Genomic DNA, 24,868 nt, shown 5'->3' with positions numbered 1-24,868 from the left:
CTGCTACAACACCCTCTGCATGCTCCGCAGGATCTACAAGTGGATCCCGACCAAAGCAAGAAGAACGGTGACACAGGCCCTCGTAAGCAGCAGACTGGACTACAGCAATGCACTCAGAAGAATATCCCCCCACCTCTCCAGAAAAAATGCATGGCACTGTATGAAGATGCTGGTATTGCAAAATACATAGTTGAATAAAGAGTTTATTTACGCTATTTTGAAATGGAAAAATGGAATAAAAAAAACATCTTTCCAAGGATTATGTCAGAAAATTTGCAACTAGGGTAGGTTGCCACACTTACCTGAAAATATTTTTACATATATCTGACATACGTACATCTACGTTCATGAGGGAGCAAAAATCTGCCTGCATAGATGTCAACATTTTTATGAATCAGGTCCATTATGAACGAGTCGCACACCTTTAATGGGACCAGCAATCTTCGCATACGTATCTTAACCTGGTGAAATTATGAGTGACAACAGTACACAAGAAAGACATGCGACACGGTCTATGAAAACAAAGGTTTATTTGGACACGTGAAAAACACATTGACATTTCTAGTTATTGCACATGATTTTTAACGAAGATGTAAATGCGGCAAACACATGACATAAATTAATATATAAATATAAATACTTATTGAAATAAAATATACTTTCTTCAATTCAGGTCAAATACATTTACAAAGAGATGTCCAAAAGTCCAGATGTACAGATGAAGCAAGTGAAGCCGTGATGGTGGGGAACGGAGTCAGGGGACCACAGAGACGGGCTCCATCCGTGATGTCGGCCACAGTTATTGGCTGCTTCTCCTCGTCCTGTCAATAGAGAGAAGAGGATGGATGAGAACAAATAGGTACCACAGATGCTTAGCAGGAGCTACAAGTAAGCAGGGTGTACCCTCTGGGTGCAGGATTTGTGCTGAAATGCAGCAGACCGCTGCGTAATTCCTAGTGGAAATGGCCAAGTGACATTAGTACAGCGATTCATAATATTGGCGTACTGATGTCACATCATCGCATTGCCACATCTTACACATATGAAATGTTCGTGCACTGAAACTAGGATTTTCTGGGGATATAGCCCAGCTGCACCGATGAGACCCCAGCCTCTGTCCTCAAGGGACTATGGGGCATATTATCAAGGGGGTTTATTTCCGCTTTTTTGGCTTTAAAAGCCAAGAAAGCAGAGATAAAATTATCTCCCTATTACCTAGCTGTCGCTAACACCAGTTAGCAACAGCTGGTAGGAGATAGCGACCATCTTGGGCCCCACTTTGCATGTCAGTGATATTTATCACTAATGACATGCAAAGTGGGCGTGCCAAGATGTTAGCGACTGGAAACAGTTGCTAACATCGCTATCTCCTATTACCAACTTTTGGAGATATTTGCGCTTAGCGCGAATATCTCCAAAAGCTAACACCTGCCCTGAGCAGTTCTTAGCCATGTTATCCAATGGGAGGTGGATAACATGGCTAAGAGCATTAGCTCGGTAATGCATGAATATCGCTGACTTTTCAGCGATATTCATGCATTGCGGCCGATTTTTATCGCATTTGCGATAAACGTTGGTAATACCAAGGTTTATCTGCGATAAAAATCGCCGCAGCTCAGCGGTAAATTTTTGTCTCTAACCAAGCAATAGCGATAATTATTGCTATTGCTTGGTAATATGCCCCCATATTCGGTTGTAGGTAGCTGTTAAGTTTTGGGTAAGTAAATTTTTTGCCACAAATGGAAGTGGTACAGCTTGGTCACCTAGTAGCGCTAACTACCCTATGGAGTAGGGATGCGCCCCAATGTGGTGGGCGCAGGACAACCTGTTGCCTAGATCTACACTAGTGAATGCAGTACTTACACTCATTTTCTAATTCACAATTTCATATGCACGTAACAATGGCACCACCCTTTTCCTACTGTGTGTATGACAGGAATACATTAACCTCTAGTTGTATACAATACACATGGTGGTATGCAGCACTTAAACAAAATTTAAATAATTACCTAACTGGGTTTAAGCGAGTCTCTAAGCAGGTGGTCATTTTGCCTGTGTCTCAATGCCTTCTGTGTTTAGCAGAGGTATGTACGTAAGCTCCTTTTTCAATAAGAAGGCTATTTAATGCCAATTCTGTGGATGTTCTGATTTCTTTTTAGAGTTATTCTCTTTGTACGCGCTGCTGGTTTGTGATATACTGATTGATTGGCTGCACAAGTTACAGGGTAAATAACGTTACTGAGGAGATTGCAGATCTGCGTTAAAATGTCCCTGAATTCATGGCTCCTTTAATTTGCAGGGTGATGGGGAGGGTCGATAGATCATTCCAGGTTGTTGAGACACTCTGATTCTAATCTGGGGCTTTCAGTTAACAAATATGTGAATTCGGAGTGTCCCAGGATTCATTTTCCTCATTGAATCTACTTAGAGTAAAGCAATTAATAACAATAAGTCATCTTCAAAGGAAAAGCCTTGGAAAGTAAACATGAGTGCCCTGGGTGACCTGGAGCTATCTGATGGGGGAACAGATACCCATTTGCTGGATGCAAACGCACAGAATTTGTGCCAGAAACCTTGACATGGTTGACAATTAGGGCGGCTGGGCTGGTCTTTCTTTTTGCAAACCATAGTTATTAGATGTGTTAGTGCAAACAGTGCATTGAAGCAAACAAAGATGTCAACTCCCAGAATGCACTGCTGTGTACCATGAAATCTCAGGACTGTAAAAGTCGGTCTAGGTAAAACATATTCATCTAATGGTCACCTGCATTAACCATACTTCACAGTGAAAGCTACATTACATTTTTGGCCACTTGGTTGTCGTTGTCCGTGAGGTCAGTCTCACAAGGGCAGAACTGAGATGTATGCAGCTGTAGTTCACCCATTCTAGAGGAGAATGGCTGTCTCTATGTCAGTGCCTACCACTAGCAGCATGGGCCATCCCAACATGCACCAAATACCTCACTGCATGATGCAGTTTACTGAGACCTCAATCCAATCGTGCAAGCCCTGTATCAATCTTCGAACTGAGACGCTGGCTGCCAAAATCATGACTAAAAAAGTCCCTATGGAAGAGATAAACAAATAACTCATGTTACCTGGCTCACCAGAATGTAAGGGCGACTTGTGATGGAGAACTAAGATCAGGCAAGTCCTAGGACTCATGCATTGTGGCACGCCAAAATCAAACAGAGCCAACCAGCGGCCAAGAACGACCTGCAGTCTTGTAAATGCAAACAGGTCCCAGAACACATGCACAATATGTGTCAAAACACTCCTAGCCAACACAAGCCAAGAATAAATGGCAATATACTGAGCACATTTTAGGGTCAGGACTGATGCGCTATGCATCTCAACTCAATCAGAACCAACCACAGACCAAGAATGACCTGCAGTTTAGTGAGTGCAAGGAGGCCCAGTACCTATGCACAATATGTGTCAATTTACTCAGAGTCAAAACAAGCACAAGAACGAATAGCCATCTGCTGAACACTTACAAGGGCCAGGACTCATACACTAGGCATGTCATCTCAATCAAAGTCAACCTCAGGCCAAGAATGACCTGCAGTCTAGTGAGGGTAAACACTCCCAGATCCTTTGCACAACATGGGTCAACGTATGGACAACCAATATAAGACAAGGACGAATTGCAGTCTACTGAGCACAACCAGTATGAAGACTCATGCACTATGCATGTCAACTCAATCAAAGCAAACCAGAGGCCAAGAATGACCCACAGTTTACTAAGCTGTACAGGATTCATGCACGTCAAAATACTCCAAACCAGAGATAGATGCAAAAACGATGCACAGCTTCCTGATCACATGAAGGAATCAGAACTCATGCATAATACACGCAAACTCAATCAGGGCCAGCCACCGGCCAAGAACGAATTTCAGTCTACTGAACACTTACAAGTGTCAGAACGTATTCGCTTTGCACTTTAGTTACTCACGGAGCAAGCAAGAGCTAGGGCAGTCTAATCAGTACATGCAGGGTCCACGACTCATGGCCTGTAGACATCAAGTAGCTCGGAGCTAATCACAAGCCCAGAATGATCTTTAGTACATTGAGTGCATACAGGCCCCATGACTCATGCCCTATAGACGTCAACAAGCTCAGAACCAACCAGAAGACAACCAGAAGACAAGAATTAACTTTAGAACACTGAGTGCATACAGGCCCCTTGACTAACGCGCTGGAAACATCCAGTAGCCCGCAGCCAACCACAAGCCAAGAATGATCTTTAGTAAACTGCGTGCATACAGGACCCATGACACCCAATGTAAATGTCACCAAGTTCAGGACCAACCACACGACAAAATGATCTTAGGTACCCAAGACTCATGCGCTGTGACATCAACTCCCTCAGAGCCAACTAAAGGCGAAGGACAACCTGCAGTCTACTAAGTGTATAAAGGTATTAGGACTCCTTCGCTATTCATGTAAACCATAGCCCAGAAGAGACCCTGGAGGAAGAGATGAATAAATAAATGACTCCTGTTCCGTCGTCTATCGTCATGCTTCCCCGCAGTGCCAGCCCCATCGCGCTTATCTGCAACGCACATGCAATGAGTGGATTTTTCTGAGAAAACAATACATTTCCCATTGCTAACACCTTCTTTGAGGAAAGGTTGGTTTTTAATGCAAAACCCTCTAGTTCTATTTTAATAGATTGGGCTTTGTATAAAATCCAACTGGCATTTGGGCTAATCCAGCCCACAATCCCCCCAGTAATGCCTGTTTGATGCAAAACGAAGCAAAGACATGCACAGGTGTTTTTACTCTGAGAACATGGAATTTTTAAAGCACAAAACACCTTTTTCCCGGGATAGTAAATGCTCTTGCAAGACTTAGGGGCCCATTCCGCCCGACATCCTTGCCCGCCCGCCACCCATTTCCCCCCTGCCATATTACTATGGCGGGGGGATCGCAGCGGACAAAAACACTGTTCACCGCTTTTCTGCCCCAGTTGCCTTGCGACCGGGGCGGAAAAGGGTTTATATGGTGGCGGTGTCTATCAGACACCGCCAGCCATACTAGGATGGGCTTTAGATGATGCCTTTCCGTGGCGGCATTGCCGCCACGGAAAGGCATGCGGTCGTCTAGTTTGGGGGTCCGTTGCGGGCCACCAGGATGGTGGGGGTAGCACATGAGGGGTACCTATGGTACCCCCTACATGTGCATGCACAACATGGCAGGCACCGCGCGGTGCCTGCCACGTTGTGCATGAACATGCACAACATGCATTTTTAGCATTGTGGTGGGCGGTGCTAAGAGCATCACCCGCCACAATGTTAAAAATGTTGGATGCGCCCGCCACTGTGGCGGGCGTATCCTAATTCCCCCCACGGGACCCCCGCCCTTATGGCGGGCGGTCCCGTTATCCGATAGAATGGCGTGCGGACAAAGTCCGCCCGTTATCCTAATGACCCCCTTAGTGTTGCTTTTCGCCAGCACAAAACCTTGCTATATCTGGGCCTTTGTGCTTATCTGACAGCAGGCGAGGCAGAAAAATTAGCCGCTTTCCTTGGCTTTTCTGAATGAGCCAGGAGAAAGCAAAAGCCACTGTAGACCAAACGTTTAGAAATGGCAACATTTTAAAGTTTTTGTCCAAAGCTGAATATTTGAACTTTGAAACGAAGCCCTATTTAGTCTCAGATGCAAACTTTGTTGCACTCTTGGCTCCTTCTGCTGACATCTGATGCGACCCGGAGGTATCCATGTCCGATTCGGAAAGTCAAGCTTGGCCCTTGATCTACCGGAGATCGATAAAGGCTATTACGTTGAGTAACAGAAACACCAGTTATTTAGGACACTTAGAAAATGAAAAAATGCTAAATGAACTGGCATGTATAAAAACGTTATTGTGGTTTATACTTGGTCTCTGGTGTGCACTGTGCGGCGAGTCAATATTACTATGGGTTCTTTCTCAGGGATGGGGCTTGTCACAAAGATAGCATTGTAAATAGCTGCACACATCTGCTGCTCCTGAAAAGCTCTTTGCACTGATCCATTTTTCATTTCATGGCACATATTGTAACAGCACCCTGTGACATGGAGCTGTTTACCATTAGAGGTCCATGCACGAATGGTATGAACTTGAAACATACATGTTGCTTGCTCTTTATGGAGGAGAATTAACAATACAGAACGTCTCAGCAGAATAAAAGGGGCCAGCCTTTTCATTAAAACATATGTGTGTTGATGAAGATGAATTGCACTTCAAAGGATTTGACAAAAAATGGAAAGAGGTATGGATACTGTTCGCTTTTTGCTCAAGGTATTATTGGTTGTAAGGATTTGGCAGCAGCTATTTAATTTTTATTTGATTTACTATTTCCAGTGCTTATTTGGAGCCGGTGGCTGCAGGTGGGGTCCACCGCACTCATTTTTAAAGACCACCTCTTTTTTTTCCACAACAGACTTTGATCAACAGCAAGAGAGAGAAAACTCAAAAGAGGAAAAGAACGAGGAATAGAAAGATGAAAAACAGGGACAGAGATAGAAAGCAGGGAAGAAAAAGAACTTGCAAGAGTGAGATGAAGAGGCAGGGAGAGTCTGGAGGTGGATGAAAAAGGCATGTGGTAAAATCAAGACTATGCAGCTTTGGCATTCCTCATCCGAAACTTATTTTTCAACAAATTAATCACTGATTATTTCTAACGCTCTGTGCTCGTCCCGAGAGACAGATCTGAAACCATCACTCCTCACATTTGAAAGTACTGAAAAAGCTGAAAGAGCCACCTGCCTTCAGCAGAAAAAAACAAGTGTGCCTTTTTGAACTGCAAGTGGCCAGGAAAAGAACGCCTTTGAATTGTGAGGACGCTCCATAACTTTGGTACCAGGAAATGGAATTCAATAGGCAGGGTCACTGAAATTATATGAAACTGTGGCCGTTGTGTTTTTTTCATAGTTATGGATTTGCTGCGTTTGTCACATAATCCATGATCTGATGCATAATTTGCAAATAATTGTTTTTAAATTAATCTGATCAAAATAGTGACACATGGTAGTGTGCAGTGGACGGCACTTTGCCACGGTTGACTATTCCGTTGCATATTGCTATATTTGGGTGTAGTACAAATAAGGTGCCTTGACAGTGTTAACATGTGTAAAAATGATAAAATAATGAACCCATATTATCACAAAATGTGCCGTATTATGCTGCCTTGTTTTCATTTACTTGCCACATTATGTAGTGAGCTTTGCCAATTAATTTGGTCCTCTCTTGCTGCATAATTCCATTGACCTTGCCAATAGGTTGACCCCATGCTTTAGCACATAGAATGTGTGGGACCTGAAGCAAGAGTAAAGAGCTGGGTGAAAGCGACAAAAGCGTTTGTTGGAAGTGAACCCCACCTGCAATCCAGAGCACTGTAGTTTACAAAAGACTTTGTGCAGCAGTGCAAAGCTCTGCCAGCTTTTGAGATGTGATCATATTTGCTAAATCGTGCAACCTTCTGCACTGCAAAGTCTTGAATCCTTTGCAGTTTAGAAAGAGACGTCTATAGCAGACATAGGTGCCGAAAGCTACAGTGATCTAAGCATGAAAGAATGCAAAGCAGTGCTTAATTTGAGCCAGTGGTGGCTGGTGCTCAGCACCGGCACTCAATTGAGAACATAGGAACTTATGACAGACACCACTTGGTGGCACTGTTTGTGAAATATAGATATGACCACAACAACAGTTGTTGGATAATCAAATAGTAATTAAAATAACTAATACCTGTCACCCAAGCCATTCTTTTATCTTTGGGGGACCTTGAATCGTCCGAATTGTCACACTTGTAGAAGTGTGATGGCTGGTAGTTGTGTAAGTACTGTCATTGGCAGTGACGGCATGGCAATCGGTGGTGCAGCCTGGGTGGCCTCTTGATAAGGGCCCTGTCACTTATTGTCTTACAAATTAAGCGCTGAATCAAAGCCACCAATATTCTTTCGACCTCCAAAAATGTAGCTGCTATACCAAGGACCAATATATTGGCAAGGTAAATAGAAGTGGAGCTTAGAATAGTAAATCTATACTTATCAATATATACTTAGGTTAAGAATAGTAAACACATAGGTACATATGATTACTTTAACAACATTGTGGCAATTGATACGGTGGATACAATATTTTTCAACTAAGATGTAGTGACACTTAACCCACCAACACAATGAACTATGTTTCTGAGGGAAGAAACGGACACACATTAGCAAAGATGGTGAGTTATAAAGGGGACACTGCTTATTCTGAGTCCTGCCCCAGGATTGTACATACTAAGGGGGTCATGTAGAGTTTGCTGGATGACGCGATCCTCCGCAAATGAGGTGGATGCCCCGACCACTGTATTATAAGTACATATTATAAGTATATTATAGCCTACTGCACGTGTAATACAGTGGAGGGGATAACCACCACCGTTTGAAGGAGCATCAAGACTTCCAAACTCTGACAGCGCCCAGTTTGGCTGCACCAGTAGCACTGCCCTAAAGCCTGCCCTGCTGAATAGGACCCTGAGATTGGTATGCTAAGAGAGGACTCCCCTGCCCACCTTTGCCCACCAGCTGTAGCTATACTCACAAATTCAAGGGCTGACCCATGGAAGATGGCATGATGATTTATTCAGGATTCAATAGAAGACAAATGTCACTGAAATGAATAAAGATGATTGTTCATTCAGAGTTTCAAAAATTCAAAATGCCCTTTAATACTCATTAGATTAAGAGTACAGTTAAAAGTATGCACTAGAAAGAAGCCCAGAGGATCTAGCCCTGATCTTCAAGTGATTTACCCCAAACACTAAAGCAGGGTAGACTGCATCCCATTAATGAATGGGCCAATGTAGTCCAACTATGAGCGATATTCACACACGTACATTGAAAGAAGTGGCCTAGTTTTATCCTATAGGGCTACATGGTTGTATGGATCTTCATCGCCCCGGAAGCCTCCAGATTCTGTCCCGGGGACTAAAACTCCCTAAACCAAGGATCTGTGAGAGGCCATTAAGCTCATACGTTCGTGCATTTTTTACAGACCCCTGGCAAATCATGCTTCCCGATCCTTTCAGTAGAAAATGACGCTTAAGGGAGTTCAAATTAAGTCATGACGTGATGTTTTTTCTTTCTTAATTGTGGTGAGGTTTTCCTGCTTCCCGATGGGTCTTCTAGCATTGTACAGATTGTGTTGATCGGCCAAAGGGGAGCAAATGAATCCCATATTTTGGTTCATCGTAGGAAGCATTATTCGTTTCTGTTCTTTTAAGATGCTTGTAGATGTTGGGACCTTGTCAATTAGGGTAGGGGGCTCGGAAAAGCATAATGGATCCAAATTCGGTTTGTGATGATTGTGGTTAGGATGCTCTATTCGCCCTCGGGTACCCTGAGCTCTTGTGAGCGCATAGGAGGGTGTGGTTTGTTTTGTTCTGTATGATCACTCACCAGGTGTGTTTTTTGCTGGAACGAGATCCTATGGTCTTCTGCAGTTTCACGGTTGACGGAGAGCAGGGTACCCCAGCATAGTAAATATTTGCAAACCTGAATACTGATGCAAAAGCCACCAGCACTGTACCACACAGCTGCCACTAGGGGGTCACTTGGTATCTGAGGCCATTAGTGAACACAAACAGTACAAGAGGCTGATGCTGGTATTGTCTCCTGCTCAATGGCCATCCAAAAGGAAGGTGTGTGCTTCAAATTTTGTCAGGGACTTCCTTTCAGAGTGAGAGATGCAGAGCACAGATTCCCAGAAAGGCTTAAGTGCTCAGGATGGTGTTTTAGTCAGGGGTGGTACTGCCGCGCGGCATCGCCACTCTATGCGTAGGGCTCCTGATTTGTTGGTGAAAGTGCGGGAAAGTCTGGAGTGCTGGATCACTACTATTAGCTCAGTTTTACATTCCACCAGAGGTAACCAGTCTTGGTGGCTCAGCTGTCCTTTCATTGAGCTAGCTCCCTGGTGGTGGCTGCAGTCTGCATTGTTCACAGACTGGCAATCTCATAGAGTGGGCTTGAAACATTTGAGTGGTGTTATAGAGTTCACTTGTTCCTGTCTGGTGATGTGACGTCATAGTGAGAAATTATTACAGACGTGAAATGTCCGTTTATGGCCAGTTCACCGTCTGGTGACGTCACAGTGCAAGTTTTGAACAGTCTGGTTATAGCAGTGGCGGCTAGTCACAGTTTAACGATGGCTGTGTGTGTACTGGTCACAGCCTTGGTGTCATAGCAATAACTAGGTGCAGTCAGTTGATGCCATGTCATGCTGTGTGGACATCTAGTGATGTCATAGTGATGACTAGTTACAGCCTGGTAGTGGCATGTAGTGCAGACTAGTCGCAGTGTGGTGTTGTCATTGCGTAGTCTAAAGGATGACATCCACAGTCTGTGGCGACATATAAAGCTATGATCCGTCGATAGACGTTTAATGATACAAGATCACCACCATTCAACCACATAGCATCATCAGACTGACTCCCGTGCACACTATACCGTTACCAGAATGTGACTGAGTGGACTCATTTCAGTAGGGTGATATCACAACGAGGGCTGTTGATGAGACCTTAGAGTGGACCGGTGATGGTCAAAGGATATTATGGTGCATATTGGAACATCCCTGTGATGTCACTTTGCTAATTGGTCAAAGTATGCTGGCATCAAGGGATGAGCTGGCTGTAGGCTGGTAATAATATTGCGTTAACTGGATGCACTCATGGGGCCTCATTTAAGAGGCCTTGCGTCCGTTTTACGCTTCCGATGCGCCACTTTTTGTGACGCATCGGCGGAGTAAAACATGCCTCCAGTTGCGCACTATTTAGAAAGTGATGGCGCACTATTTAGAAAGTGATGGACCTAAGCAGATGCGTCACTTTGTAAACCCCTGCGCTACATTATACCCACGTCAGGTATAATGCATGCAGGGGGGGCGTTCCCCTGCAAAAAGCCTTGTAGAGTGACGCAGTGAAATCTGTGAGATTTCACTGCGTCACTTCTAGGACGCCGTTGCGTCAAAATCTTGCGCCTGCCTCACAGCAGGCATAAGTCTGACGCAGGCCCTTTCACATGGGGCTTGCCCCAATGTGAGAGGACGCATTGCTGGAGTTGCGTCACTTTTGTGACACACTCCAGCAATGCGTCACTTTTGTGCTTACAGATACGTCAGAAATACTGACGTATCTGTAACTCCTTGCGACATGATGCGTCATACATTAAAAATGAACGCATCAGGTATGTCGCAAGGAGTGTGCACTGAGAAGTGACGCATCGCTGCTTTCACGCAGCGATGCGTCATTTCTTATAAATGAGGCCCATGGTGTGGATTGAATGCAGTCTGGTGACTTCATGAGCAAAGTACCCACTGAGATCAGGCTGTTGAAGCTGTTCATTAAACTGGAAGTGTTAAAGACATTCATGAGCAGAAACAGCTGCTGCTCATGAAAGCTCATGTATTTGATCATTTTGGCATTTGCAATAATGGTAAAATGTGCAATGTGCGTCGATTTCAGCTGTACTGCATATTTAGGGCTGTGTGTACATTGTGCTCACTCACACTTTGCATTTACCACCAGTTTTAACTGGTGCTGACTGAGAGAGAAAATCAGGTAAAATGTGGAAATGCTCTTTGAAACGGAGGCAAATACCACTGGCGAGTGTTAGTCCTCCTTTTCTGTAATGTGTAAACTGGGTACCAAAAACTGTGCCTCCATTTTAAGTATAGATTGTGGTTCTCTCAGGAAGAGGGCAGGGGCTGTCCATAGCGCTGCAACAGTGCTTCAAGGCCCTGATTACAGGTTAGGTGGATATATACGCTGAGCTTCCAGGTGGCCAACATTTCCTTCACCACCTGGTATCTCCACACACACAGCCAGCTGTTACAAACTAAACCTGACGGAGTGGGGAATAACTGAGCATATCTGGATTTACTGGGCAGAATTCCTTATTGTATTTCCAACTCCATAGGGTTTACTCCACACACTTACGAACTGCTCCAAGCATTTAGCCAATGTTTATAAGGTTTATGTATTCAACATGGATAACCCTACATGCCCATGGAACACTGGTTAATATATGTGTATATGAACAAACGGTCACGTGGAACTCATTAAAAGAGAGTCCTCGTCTCTGGGTTAGAGGGCTCTACCACCTGCTTCGCATCATAATTCAGACCCAACTTAATTTTAACAGAAACAAGAGTTCAGAAAGCACAGTACTGGACAAAGTACAAATTTGCATCCTACATGTACTCTTGCATCCATACATCTGTTTAAAAAAGTGAATACAGTGTAGACAACGCAGTTCTCACACTGTGATCTTATTTACAACATATCTTCAACCTTTCTAACTCCTCAATGTCAGCTCTGGTATTGTTATGTTTGCAATGTATTCATCTGTATAAGATAACGTATCGTTTGCCATGCTACCCACTTGGAGTAAGTAGGTATGGTATCTATAGGTCCTTGCCTCCAGTGGGTTCCATGGCTAAAGATACTTTATCTTACACAGATGAATACATTGCAAACATTGTAGAGGGAGCTTCCTTGCTAAGTAGTAATACAGCCCCCAATTATAAAAATAGCGGAGCTGACATTGAGGAGTTGGAAAGGTTGAAGGTATGTTGCAAATACGATCACTGTGTGAGCACTGCGTCCTCTGCACTATATTCACTTTTTTCCACATCATATTGTATATGTTTGAATGAAATGCATGTATGATGCAAATGTGTACTTTATTCAGTGCCGTGCTTTCTGATCTGCTGTTTCTGTTCAGGTAACTTGGATCCGAATTATGATGCTAAGTAAATAGTAGAGTCCTCTAACCCAGAGATGAGGTCTCTCTTTGAATAAGTCCCACGTGACATGTGTAGGGAGGGCACACACCGTGTGTGACTGACAGGGTGTGTAGTGGAGAGCACACAACGTGTGTGACTGGCAGGGTGTGCAGTGGAGGGCACACACCGTGTGTGACTGGCAGGGTGTGTAGTGGAGAGCACACACCTTGTGTGACTGGCAGGGTGTGTAGTGGAGGGCACACACCGTGTGTGACTGGTAGGGTGCGTAATGGAGGGCACACACCGAGTGTGACTGGTAGGGTGTGTAGTGGAGGGCACACACCGTGTGTGACTGACAGGGTGCATAATGGAGGGCACACACCGTGTGTGACTGGTAGGGTGTGTAGTGGAGGGCACACACGGTGTGTGACTGACCGGGATGTGTAGGGAGGGCATGCACCATGTGTGACTGGCAGGGTGTGTACTGGAGGGCACACGCTCTGTATGACTGACAGGGTGTGAGGTGGAGGGCACACACAGTGTATGGCTGATAGGGATGTGTTGTGGAGGGCACACACCATGTGTGACTGACAGGGATGTGTAGGGAGGGCACACACCGTGTGTGACTGACAGGGATGTTATGGAGGGCACACACCGTGTGTGACTGACAGGGATGTGTAGTGGAGGGCACACACCGTGTGTGACTGACAGGGATGTGTAGTGGAGGGCACACACCGTGTGTGACTGGCAGGGTGTGTAGTGGAGGGCACACACCGTGTGTGACTGACAGGGATGTGTAGGGAGGGCACACACCGTGTGTGACTGACAGGGATGTGTAGGGAGGGCACACACCGTGTGTGACTGACAGGGATGTGTAGTGGAGGGCACACACCGTGTGTTACTGACAGGGTGCGTAATGGAGGGCACACACCGTGTGTGACTGACAGGGATGTGTAGGGAGGGCACACACCGTGTGTGACTGACAGGGATGTGTAGTGGAGGGCACACACCGTGTGTTACTGACAGGGTGCGTAATGGAGGGCACACACCGTGTGTGACTGACAGGGATGTGTAGGGAGGGCACACACCGTGTGTGACTGACAGGGATATGTAGTGGAGGGCAAACACCGTGTGTTACTGACAGGGTGTGTAATGGAGGGCACATACCATGTATGACTGACAGGGTGCGTAATGGAGGGCACACACCGTGTGTGACTGACAGGGATGTGTAGTGGAGGGCACACACCGTGTGTTACTGACAGGGTGCGTAATGGAGGGCACATACCGTGTATGACTGACAGGGTGCGTAATGGAGGGCACATACCGTGTATGACTGACAGGGATGTGTAGTAGTGGTCACTCATTACCTGAGCCCCGTATTCTCTCTTATAGCCTGCCCCTCTCTATCCTCTCTCTGTTTCTTTCTCTATATCTTCCTCTCTCTCCTTCTCTCTCTCTTTCTCGCCCTCTCGCTCTCTCCTTCCCCCTCTCTCTCAATCACTTCCTCCCTCTCTCTCTCCCCTCCCTGTCTATCTCCCTCCACCCTGTCCTGCGCTCCCCGTTTTAAAGGACCTGCCTCCACCCAGAGTCCTCTGCCTAAATAGGGACCGATGGCAGACCTCCTCAAACCCCTATAGTTTTCTGCACCCCCCTCCAGGCACCTCCACCCACCACCACCCTTGGTGCAGGAGCGGAGGGGCTGCCAAGTGCCGCAGACTTTTCAATTTTTGATTTTTGCAACGCCAGTGGCCGGCGGCTCGGTCCAGCCCCTCCTCCGCTGTATCGAGGGGGGGGGGGGCTATTGGAGAGGCGTGAAGTGCAGGCGAGGCAGAAGCCACGAGTCTTGGCTCGGCTCGCTTTAGGCTCGAGAGCTCCAGAGGACTTAGGGGTCAGCCAGACATTTGAGACAGGGTGGCCACCCGTGCCCCATGATAATTAGAGGCTGCTCATCCCTAGTTCAGTGCTTCATCCCAAATTGGTTCAAAATGATGTCTGTGGAGGGTTTTGGCCAGAGGCGCACCTGGAGGGGGGAGGGGGGGGGGGGGATGGTGTCTAAGAAATAATTTCGGTGAGGGGGGCTGATTCTTCAAGTAAAAGGCAGAGTGGAGCTGCAGGGGCCCTAAGAAGAGGTGAAAACCATCAAAGCCTCATTAACAAGCAAAAGATCTTTAAAAGACCTGTGAAGTAATCAGGTGCGGCTGTGTGTGTGTGCCCGGGAAGCTGTCTCATCCCCGGCTGCCACACACGACGGTCTTTGAGTCCAATGGGCTTTGCTTTGCAATGGGCTTTGCTCGCCTGGTTTTGGATGCATATTGTAGGCCGACGTGGGAGGGGGTGGGGGAGGTACACGAGCAAAGCCCTCTTTAATTCCTGGAGGGATGTTTATGAGGAAAACAGTCCAAAAAGGGAAATCCCTTTCAGTGATGGCCGTAAAACCGAAACACCGCTTTATTCCGATCCTCGACTGAGATGCGTGAAACTGATAAAACCACCCGGGGGAGACCCGTGACCGTGCACAAATGGTATTTCCCCAGACGGTTTTACCGCGCAAAATTTCAGAACGCCTGAATATGAAGGACCATGTGGCATCAGAGATCACTGCCCAGGCAGCGCTCATATATATATATGGTGAAATGTGGTAAAGAGAATGCGGAATTTACACCTATTTTAGCGCGTGTTTTACCGCAGGGGTCATATTAGGGTGATAATCACACTGGCATCTCTTGTTAACATACATTATCTGAGAAGCAGGACATGGGGGGGGGGGGGTTTAATGAGGAGTGGAAAGGCAGTGCATATTGTTAGCGGGACTAAAAATGAGGGGGCAAATTTACAAGCCCCTTGCGCCTCTTTGCACCGCCATTGTGTCACGTTTTGTGACGCAACGGCGGCGCAAACAATGTGCCCTATTTACAACGTGACACATCTAGGGAGATGCGTCACCTTGACAAGCCCTGCGTCACATTCTACCTGCGTCAGGTATAATGTATGCAGGGGGGGCGTTCCTATGGAAGAAAGCCTCGTAAAAGTAACGCAGTTAAATCTACAAGATTTCACTGCAGCACTTTTCAGACGCCACTGAGTCAAAACCGTACGCCTGCTTGAAGCAGGCGTAAGGAGTGATGCAGTGTGGTGGGAATAGGACACAAATGCATTGCTGGAGTTGCTTCATGCGTGCAACACAACTCCAGCAATGCATAACTTTTGCCCCAACAGATGCGTCAGAATTTCTGACGCATCTGTCAATCTATCCGCCATGGTGCGCCGTATTTATACGGCACATCCATGGTGGTGCAATCATTTTTTAGGGTGGGGCAAGGAAAGTGACGCATCTCTATAGATGCGTCACTTTCTTGTATATCTGCCCCAAAATATTCTGTAAAATGGCTAATATTTTATAAAGACTGCGAGAGATGGAGAGGGAAAGAGAGAGTCTTTGTGTGTGTGCATGTAAAAATCATAGGTGAAATCCGGCAGACACCTCACCATACCGGACTGAACTTATCCCAACTATTTTCATGCAGAATAAAATTATTAGGGGGTGTAACACCCCAAGCACCCCACCTGCAGCTATGCCCCTTCCTGGAATGCAATGCTATTAGCACACCTGCCGGATATGTTAATATGATGAACATATCAGGTTTTTTTAAACAGTGATCCCATGCACTCTAAATTGAGACAGTTCTCTCTGGAATAGAAGAACCAGGAGTGACAATTTTCTTTCACAAATGACAAACCCTTGCACTTCATACTCACCAAAGCGTCCTTAGCACCCTAAGCCACTCAGCGACCCGATTCTGTCGAGTTTGACTCCGAAGCATCCCCGGTAAAGACCCTTTTTACTTCTTCCTCTGTACCTCCTGGATGAGCCCACAAGGTCACTGAAGAGCCTCTGCAGGGCTTGGTCGTTCATGGATGGACCCTCAGGCTGGTCCCTGGAACCCCGCGTCCACTGCAGCTCAGAATCCTGGGGTTCCAGGGCACCGGTGGGCATCGTGTCCTCCCTGTCACGATCCACCTCTTCCGAACCGAGGGTGTGCTCAAAATCCTCATCCAGTATTCGAGACAGGCTCTGAAAAGAAAGGGTTGGCACTGGTTAGTAGAAGAGCAATGAACTTTGCTACATCACGCAATATACCCATATATATGGTGTACTTTAGATTCTTATTCATCATTTTCCCTGAAAATACATTTTGTCCAACAGCCCATGGAGCAAGGCACAGCAAATGCAATAAAAATAGTGTATGATTTTTCTGCACATTCATGCATATAGAAATGTATCCACAACTTCTACTAGTAAACAGATATATAGTGCTTGTGTAGGTATGCTGCTGGTGGGAACGCAAGTGACGTGACAGCAACATTTGCAAAGGTTGAAGTGCTGTTATAAGGAGGACAGATGAGGTGTGATGGTTAAAATATTATTAAATGGAGGTTACTCAAGGAGTTACAGGTAAAGTTGTGTTATGAAGAGCAGATTTTCTGAGAAGATGGCTCAGATAGCAATAAGAAGGGGTCTGCATCAGGCTCCTTGTGATGTGAGAAGGACCACAAAGGGTTGGCTTGTTGATGTTGCCTTGAGGCATTAAAAGGGTAGGTGACGGTGTATCGAAGATGCTAGGTTACTGCTGTGCATGATGTGAAAGGAAACACACCTTGGCAACGCCAAATACCAAACACAACTATTCACACTGACCAAGCCGAAAAGAAGCCTATGCCCCGACTAAAATACCAAGCTCTCTAAAGACAAATGGAGAAGGAAAAGTATTGGAGGTAAACAACTCACCACAGCAGGTACAGAAGTGTGGAACATGCTGCAACTTTCATGTAAGGATACCTCATCCCTCAAGACTATCCAAGCCAGGATGAAAATGCACATAATGAACAATATCTCTCCTGATACATATTTATCCCAAGCCAGTCTATGATATTCTTTCTTTTATCATCTCCCTTTGAAGTTCTGTAAGCGTACCGAAATAAGCACATTATGAATTGCAGCTCTGTTGCCGAAAGATATGTAATCAGTCCGTTTTATCTTCTCGCCTTATCTATCTCTGCCTTATTTATGTTGTATGATTAAGAACGTATGCGAGTGAATCTCTAACCAGCTGCTGTGCTCTATTGCACCCTATTCCTTTTGATCACATCCTTCCTCTCCCTTCTAGTTCCCCCTTTTTTGTGCTGTGAAGCTAGACTTTTCTAGTATTTGTTACATAATAAATAAATCCATTCAAATACAAACACAAATTGTGGAAATATAGGTAATGTTGTAAGGGCATGACAATGGGTATCTGTTAGAGTTGGCAAGGGAAAGTGTGTTTGCTGGTCTCGGAAGGATGAATGAAGTATTATCTTTCTGCTTGGGAGAGCAGGTGACGGTGTTCATTGAGTTTCCATACATCTTCAAAGGGCCAAGGAAGATCTGTCTCTTGGTCTTTGCAGGTGGCGGAAGTTGTGCCTTTGATCTTGAAAGATTTTGTGATGATAGAACTAATTTTGCAAGGGCAGGTCAATGTATATTTTTTGCCATAGATTGGAAGGTGAAGGTATTTCTGGTCATGCAAGAGTGCTTGATGGTTTTCCAAGAGCAGGTGAAGGTGAGCCTGGTCATAGACAAGCATGTAGAGTGTTGTCCTCAATATGAGGTGGCAGTGTGTTTTGGCTCTGGGCAGGTGGGCGAAGCTTGTTTTATCTTTGAAGAGCCAGCGACAATGAGTTTGATCGTAGAAGAGTAGGACTGTCTTTTGGTGTTGGTAGGGTAATTGATGGTGTGTCATCTGGAATAGCAGAGAAAGGCGTCTTTGTTGGTGTAGGAAGGGTAGATGCATGTGCTTGTTGAACCTGGGGGGTCCGATGAAGGTGTTTGATCCTTGAAGGCAGGTGACTATGCATCCAGTCTATGAAGGCAGGGTAAAGTGTGTCTGGTTTTAGGAGAACATCTAGAGGTGTGTTTGCTGTGTTACACATGCAAGTAACTGTGTGCCATGGTATTGGACAGGTGGATGAAGGTGTTTTTGTATAGGGCGATGTGATGAACTTGTGTCTATGTGCTAGAAGAGCAGGAATGCATGTTTGTGTTGAAATGAACAACAAAGTGCTTTGTCTGGAATCATAGGTACATTTGTGCGTGTTAGTATAGGTGTGGTTGGTATGACATGTGAAGGAAGGTGTTTTTGTATAGGGAGAGGCGATAAACTTGTGTCTATGTGCTAGAAGAGCAGGAATGCATTTATATCTGGAGGGCAGATTAAGGTGCATTGTCTGGAATTATAGACTGATTTGTGCTTGTTGGTATAGGAAAGGTAGGTACACGTGTGTCTGTTGGACATGGAGTTTCAGGTGAAGGAGTCTGATCCTCCAAGGCTGGTGAGGGCGTGTCCAGTCCTGGAAGGCAAGTGGAGGTGTGGCCGAACTTAAAAGAACATGTGGAGGTGTATGTTTGTGCTAGACATGCAAATGAGTGTTTTGGTATTGGACAGGTGGATGAAAGTGTTGTTGGGCAATAGAGAGCTGGGTAAGCTGTGTCAGACCCTAGAAGTGTAGGGCTGTTTTTTGGTGATTGGCGTGCAGGGGAATGTGCGTTATCTGGAATCATAGATAAAGGTGTGTTTGCTGTTGCAGAAAGGGTAGATGCATATGTGTGAGTCGGATGAAAGTGTTTAAGCCTCGAAGGCAGGGGTTTAATTCCCCCGTGTAGCCAACCCTAGAAGGCAGGTGAAAGTGTGTAAGGTTGTTGTGGCACTGAACAGATGAATGGCTGTGTTTTTTGAAATGGGAGAGCTGGTGGACTTGTATCTATGTCCCAGGAGAGCAGGAATGTATTTTGGTGTTGAAAGATAGATGAAGGTGTGTTGTGTGGAATCATTGTTCCAATGTGTTTGTTGGTGTACGAAGGGTAGATGCATGAGTGTCTATTGGACCTGTAGGGTCAGATAAAGGTTTTTGATCATCGAAGTCAGGTAATGGTGTATCCAATCCTAAAAGGGAGGCGAAGGTGTAGCTGGTTTTAGAACCCATGGGTGTGTTTTTCTTGTGCTAGACACGCAGGTGCATGTGTTTTGGCATCAGATAGGTGGGTACAGGTGTTTTTAGTCAAGGGAAAGCTGGTGATGGTGTGTTTGATTCTATAATAGCTTGGCTGACTTCAGGTGTTCATTGAGTATAAAGGGGTGACCCAGTGCCCCTCAGTACCTGGGTGTACAAGAATGTGGAGAATGTTGGTTCTGTCGGGTATTAAGGTGTTTGTCAGGCAGGTGAAGGTGTGTCATCTGAAAGGGCAGATAAAGGTGTGTTTGTTGGTATAGGCAAGGATAGCTTGACTCCAGTGGCGTAGTGAGCACGGGACCCATGTCTGGGCATACCCTTCCCACATAGGGTGAACAGCAAAATACACAAGATGATGGACGGAATGTTGCACAATGGCAAAACCTTCGCCCCCAGTCACAGATCTGGGTTTAATCCATCCTTATTTTGCTCACCAAGCCACCCCAGTTCAGACATGGCCATATGCAAATCACCACTGGAGTCAAGCTATCCTGGCTGATGAAGGCTGATATCCAGAAACCGGTCCAAGGATGCTTGATTCCAGTCCAGGGAAGACATGGCTTGGCAGTTCAGTCTGGACTGTTCCCATGAGGCACAGGGTCAAGACTGATTTGCATATGGTCATGTCTGAACTGGGGTGTCTTGGTGAGCAAGATAACGATGGATTAAACCCAGATCTGTGACTGGGGGTGAATGTTGTGCCATTGTGCAACATTCCATCCATCATCTTGTGTGTTTTAATCAATGTTATTATTCATCTATCTTCATCAGACATCTTCTTTGTGTTTTAATTGAGCGAAGGTACCGCTTTACTCATCGCTTCCAACACACTCCATCTCTGCCCTCCCTCCCCCGACATGATAATTATTATCCCCGTCATCTCTCTAGAGTGATAGCCTGAAGTTCCTGAAAGTGTCACAGTAGAAATTAATGGGTTTGTGACGAGCTTGACAGCCGTGCACACTCAGTGGCAGCAGGACTAATTCGTCAATGTTTCGGTAGTACAACTGAAAACGTAGCCCCCACTGATCCTCTCTTCCCCTCGTTGCCCCCCTCTCGACTAGAGGAAAAGATGTTGTTAAGTGGTGCATCCAACAGACCTGCGTTCAAATTCCGGCATCACTATTAAACCGAATAGTAGTGTGATCCTCGGCATATTGCTTTTATCCCCTTGCACCTCGGTTCACTTCTTTGCCATGTATAGTAAATACTTAAACATGTAGGTTTAAGCTAAAATATGTACACTTACATTTAAAACGTCAGTTATAAAAAAATGCAAAGTTTTAAACTGCCTACTTTTTTTTTTTTATCGCGCGTGGACAAATGTCCTGAAATGTACCGACGACATGATTAAATAAACACCCAGCCATCAGTAGAATCCCTAATTCATTTTCTGAGAGCCCCGGTTTCGATCATCATGGGATGGAGGAGGAGAGGGGAGATGGGTACCAGGCACCTGCCTGCTGCTAAGGATGCTGCTACCCTACCTGCAGGTTGGAGAGGGGCTTGGCTCTTGTCTGCTCCTGGCCCAGGAGCAGCAACAGCAGGAACCCGCAGCAGACGAACTGTCTCATGTCCGTGTCTTCTCGTCAGCCGGGTGTCTCTTCTTCGTGGTGCGCTCCCGTCTTCCTCCGTAATGTTGGCCTCCCTCTGAACGCAGATGCCTTTATAGTCCATCACCCCTCCCTGCTCCCTCATAGCAGACCCACACCCCCGATGCCTGCCCCCTCAGAGCGCCCTGAAGCAGCAGGAGTGGGCTGGGTAAAAAAAGACTTCTGCTTTAAGCTTTCGGCACGCCAAAGGAAATGAAAAATGAGTTTTTCTTTCATACAGGGTTTTTCTCCTTTCTTTTTTTGAGTTCTGTGAGGGAATTCCAATTGAACTGCTTCAGATAAGGAGTACAGGTCCCCGTAATCTATGCAGTGCCAGATTGTTAAATAGAATATCATGGATTTAATTCTGTTTACGGGTTTTTGTGCAGTGTGCTCTGCATTAAACAGGTTCTATTTATTCCTAACTTATTGGACCGCTCGGTGGCTCTTCGCACCGGCTTCTGTGCTGTTCAGTGAATGACACGCTGGGCGCTATTATGCCACGGCATCAAGTCGTGCGCAGTGGAAGGGCGCAGACAGAGGGTTCCTGGAATGAATGAGACGGGGACACGCGTGATGTGGGTGAAATCTATTCTGAAAATAATTCGTGGGGCTCTGAAATGGAGGCGCTCTTCCTACCTCCGCACTTGTGCCTCGAGGCAGGCAGCATGCTCTTCAGTGCGCTGTGGCACAAAGGAAGGTGCTTTCTCTTCACTGAGGATGTGGTTCAGACATTATGAAAGCAGGTCGCAGAAACTGGGAGTAAGTACTGATTTTCAGGGTGCCCTCATGCGAACCAACGTCCTTGCCCCGAGCAAGGAGCTAAATCTGAAATCAGGCACAATAATGGTGCACAGTGTCAAATCACAGATACTGGGCAAATTGCACTCAGACCCCGGGGTTTTTCTTGCACAGTTTTCTCGACCTGATATGTGGAAGAGATAAGCCAAAACACGGTGCGGAGGGGATACCGGGCGGTAATACTAGTTGCAAGGGAGTTTGTCAAATGTTATGGTCTAATGCATAGATGAAAACTGAGAATCCGCCTCAAAGAGCTCGATGTAGAAATAGAATGCAGTGCTATACTGGGATGTTCACCCTGTGGGTTTTGTGCTTAGGTCTCCCTGTGGCTTTGGATGAAGTTGATCACGTTGTACTATAGGATATAATGCACTTGTGATAAGGCGGACGGGATATGTGTCACGTTGTAATGGAGTAATCCATCCATCAAACCTAAATAAAGCCCCAAATACTTACACAGGAATTAATGAGAGAATTTAGGGGAGCAGAAAGGTCTCCGTCTTCATGTGATAGAGGGTGAGTGAGTGGAGAAGTGTGGCTCAATGGTTAGAGCGGCAGACCCTGATGCAGAGGTCTAGCACCGCCTCGGTGGGTCTTGGGCTCAAAATTCCACGGACCTGATAATTCTCGCCTCGGTGCCTATTCCAATAATTGGGTCCCACTCTGCAACTCTGGGCAATAGCTTGCTTAATCTCCCAGGGAAAGCCAGGATGGGTTCCACAGTGTTATTCGTACAAGCACCTTGAGACCCTTGCGAGTGAGTAGTGCGCTATACAAGTATCAATTTTACCCTGCCTATCTTGGAAGATTGGACGGGCTAATGATCTAACTGTATTTATTCCGAGTCCTTCTCTTGAAAGCCGTTTAGGGTACCCAAGCAAAACCAACCTCCACGTAATGCCCAGGCCACGCACAAGAGGACGGGAGGTGGATAATGCTGAAGCTGTAATGAGGAAGAGTACACAACAGTGGTAAGCTGAGTCTAGTGGGGGCTGAGGTGTTACCAGTTATCCCAGCATTGCTGTGCCGATGAGATGCAGGCTGCAAAGACAAAAGTTGGACTATCTTAGCAGCTGTCCCATCTTCAACATTTTTCATTTGTCCTGAATAGTGACTTATATTTTCCCTTTTTGGATGTTTGAGGGCCCTAATCCCAACCCTCAACTCAACTGTAGACTTACGGGCTCATTATGAGGGCAGGCAGACCATAGTGGTGTTTGGGACCGCCCGCCAGACATGCGGGTCCCACCACTGCTATTAGGATGCGCCCGCCATACTGGCGGGCGCATCCTGGGCCTTTATCATTGCGGGTGGTGCTTCTGGCTGCAGCACCGTCCGCAATAATAAAGGTGCATGCACCGCATTTACCTGCGCCACATGGCAGGCACCAAGCAGTGCCGGCCACTTGGTGAATGGAAATGTAGAGGGGTACCATGGGTACCCCTCAGTGCAGCGACACCCACCACCCCACAAGGTGGTCCCGCAACGGGCTCCCAAACCCAATCCCCGCCAGCCTTGGAAGGGTCTCCTAAAACCCACATCCTAATATGGTTGACGGTGCCTGCTAGGCACCCCCAACATATTAGTGGCCCTGCTCCATCCGCCAGGCAATCGGTGCAATTGCCTCCAGTGGAAAAACGGCAGGCGGACTTTCCGGCAGTTATGGTACCCACCGCCATCCTAATTTGGCGGTGGGTAAATCACCATGTGATGGCTGAAGGACGGCCACTGCTGGCCCGGCGGTGGCGGTCCTTCCACCATTATAATGAGCCCCTTAGTGCTCTTTGAGGACATCTTTGATGTAACCTAAGACAAAGGAGTCTTTACCTGGTCTCTCACCCTGTAGTCTCAAGTGCGTAGCTCTGTTTTGCCTCTTTTTCTAGGTCCTGGTTGGTGGCAGCATTCAATAATTTTGGGGGTGTGATAGCTGCATTCTGGGGTAATGTTGAATTGCCTCATCACTGAACTGAAGCCCAGTGGTCTATGGGAATTGGGTCACTATGTTGATTTTGTTAGTGAATATGAAGGACTGCGAACGCAACATCAATTATTTTGCAACAAGGATGGTTAGCATCGGAATTAATGCTGATGGAATGACCTTTGGTGCACCTGTTGTTGGGGTGGTTACCCTTAGTGTAATGCAAAAATCTTTTTTAGTGGAAAACAGTGAGTGCAAGATCAAGGATGAGTGCTTTTTGCAGTGAAATAAACAAGAACACTCAAATCTCCCACGTATGCTGCTCTGTCTCTCTCATCTCCCTCTGTCTTCAGGGCCATTGTGATGGGAATAGGTAGAGTTCCCCATCAATGACTTTGGAGAGTACCATTCCTGACGTTAGACGAGTACCAGATCCTGCGGTGCAATTTGGGAACAAGACAAACTTACTCTTCCCTGAATTCTCTTTGAGGAGGGAAACTCTGCCCATCCCGGTTAATTGGGATTTCCAACCTTTAGGATGCACTTGCACTGAATGGCATGTGGTTGAGTCTCAATTACTTTTTTTATATTAAATATTTTTACTAGAACAGGAAAAATAGAGTAATAAATAGTTTACGCAACAGTAGCAAGACCAATAAATTATTTGATCATAGTTAACAACACATAAAAAAAACATTCCATAATACAATCATGATGGACTTTAGATACAGAATCTACAAACATAATTCTCAAAGGTGACAATTG

General features: G+C 46.0%; 1 protein-coding gene across 1 annotated transcript; it reads right to left on the bottom strand.

Moving 5' to 3' along the window:
- Nucleotides 1-513: 513 nt before the first annotated feature.
- Nucleotides 514-21,416, bottom strand: LOC147710614 (C-type natriuretic peptide 1-like). The gene is made up of 3 exons (XM_086920037.1): nucleotides 21,280-21,416; nucleotides 16,505-16,820; nucleotides 514-821 (listed from the first exon to the last, which is right to left on the bottom strand). The coding sequence occupies exons 1-2, from the start codon at nucleotides 21,364-21,366 to the stop codon at nucleotides 16,515-16,517; spliced, it is 393 nt and encodes a 130-aa protein (XP_086776163.1). The 5' UTR covers nucleotides 21,367-21,416; the 3' UTR covers nucleotides 514-821; nucleotides 16,505-16,514.
- Nucleotides 21,417-24,868: the final 3,452 nt, after the last annotated feature.

The sequence above is a fragment of the Lissotriton vulgaris genome, chromosome 5 (genome assembly GCF_964263255.1).
Source record: "Lissotriton vulgaris chromosome 5, aLisVul1.2, whole genome shotgun sequence".
NCBI classification, from domain to species: Eukaryota; Metazoa; Chordata; class Amphibia; order Caudata; family Salamandridae; genus Lissotriton; species Lissotriton vulgaris.
The sequence above is the reverse complement of the archived record's forward strand: the minus strand, read 5'-3'. Positions and strand labels throughout refer to the sequence as shown.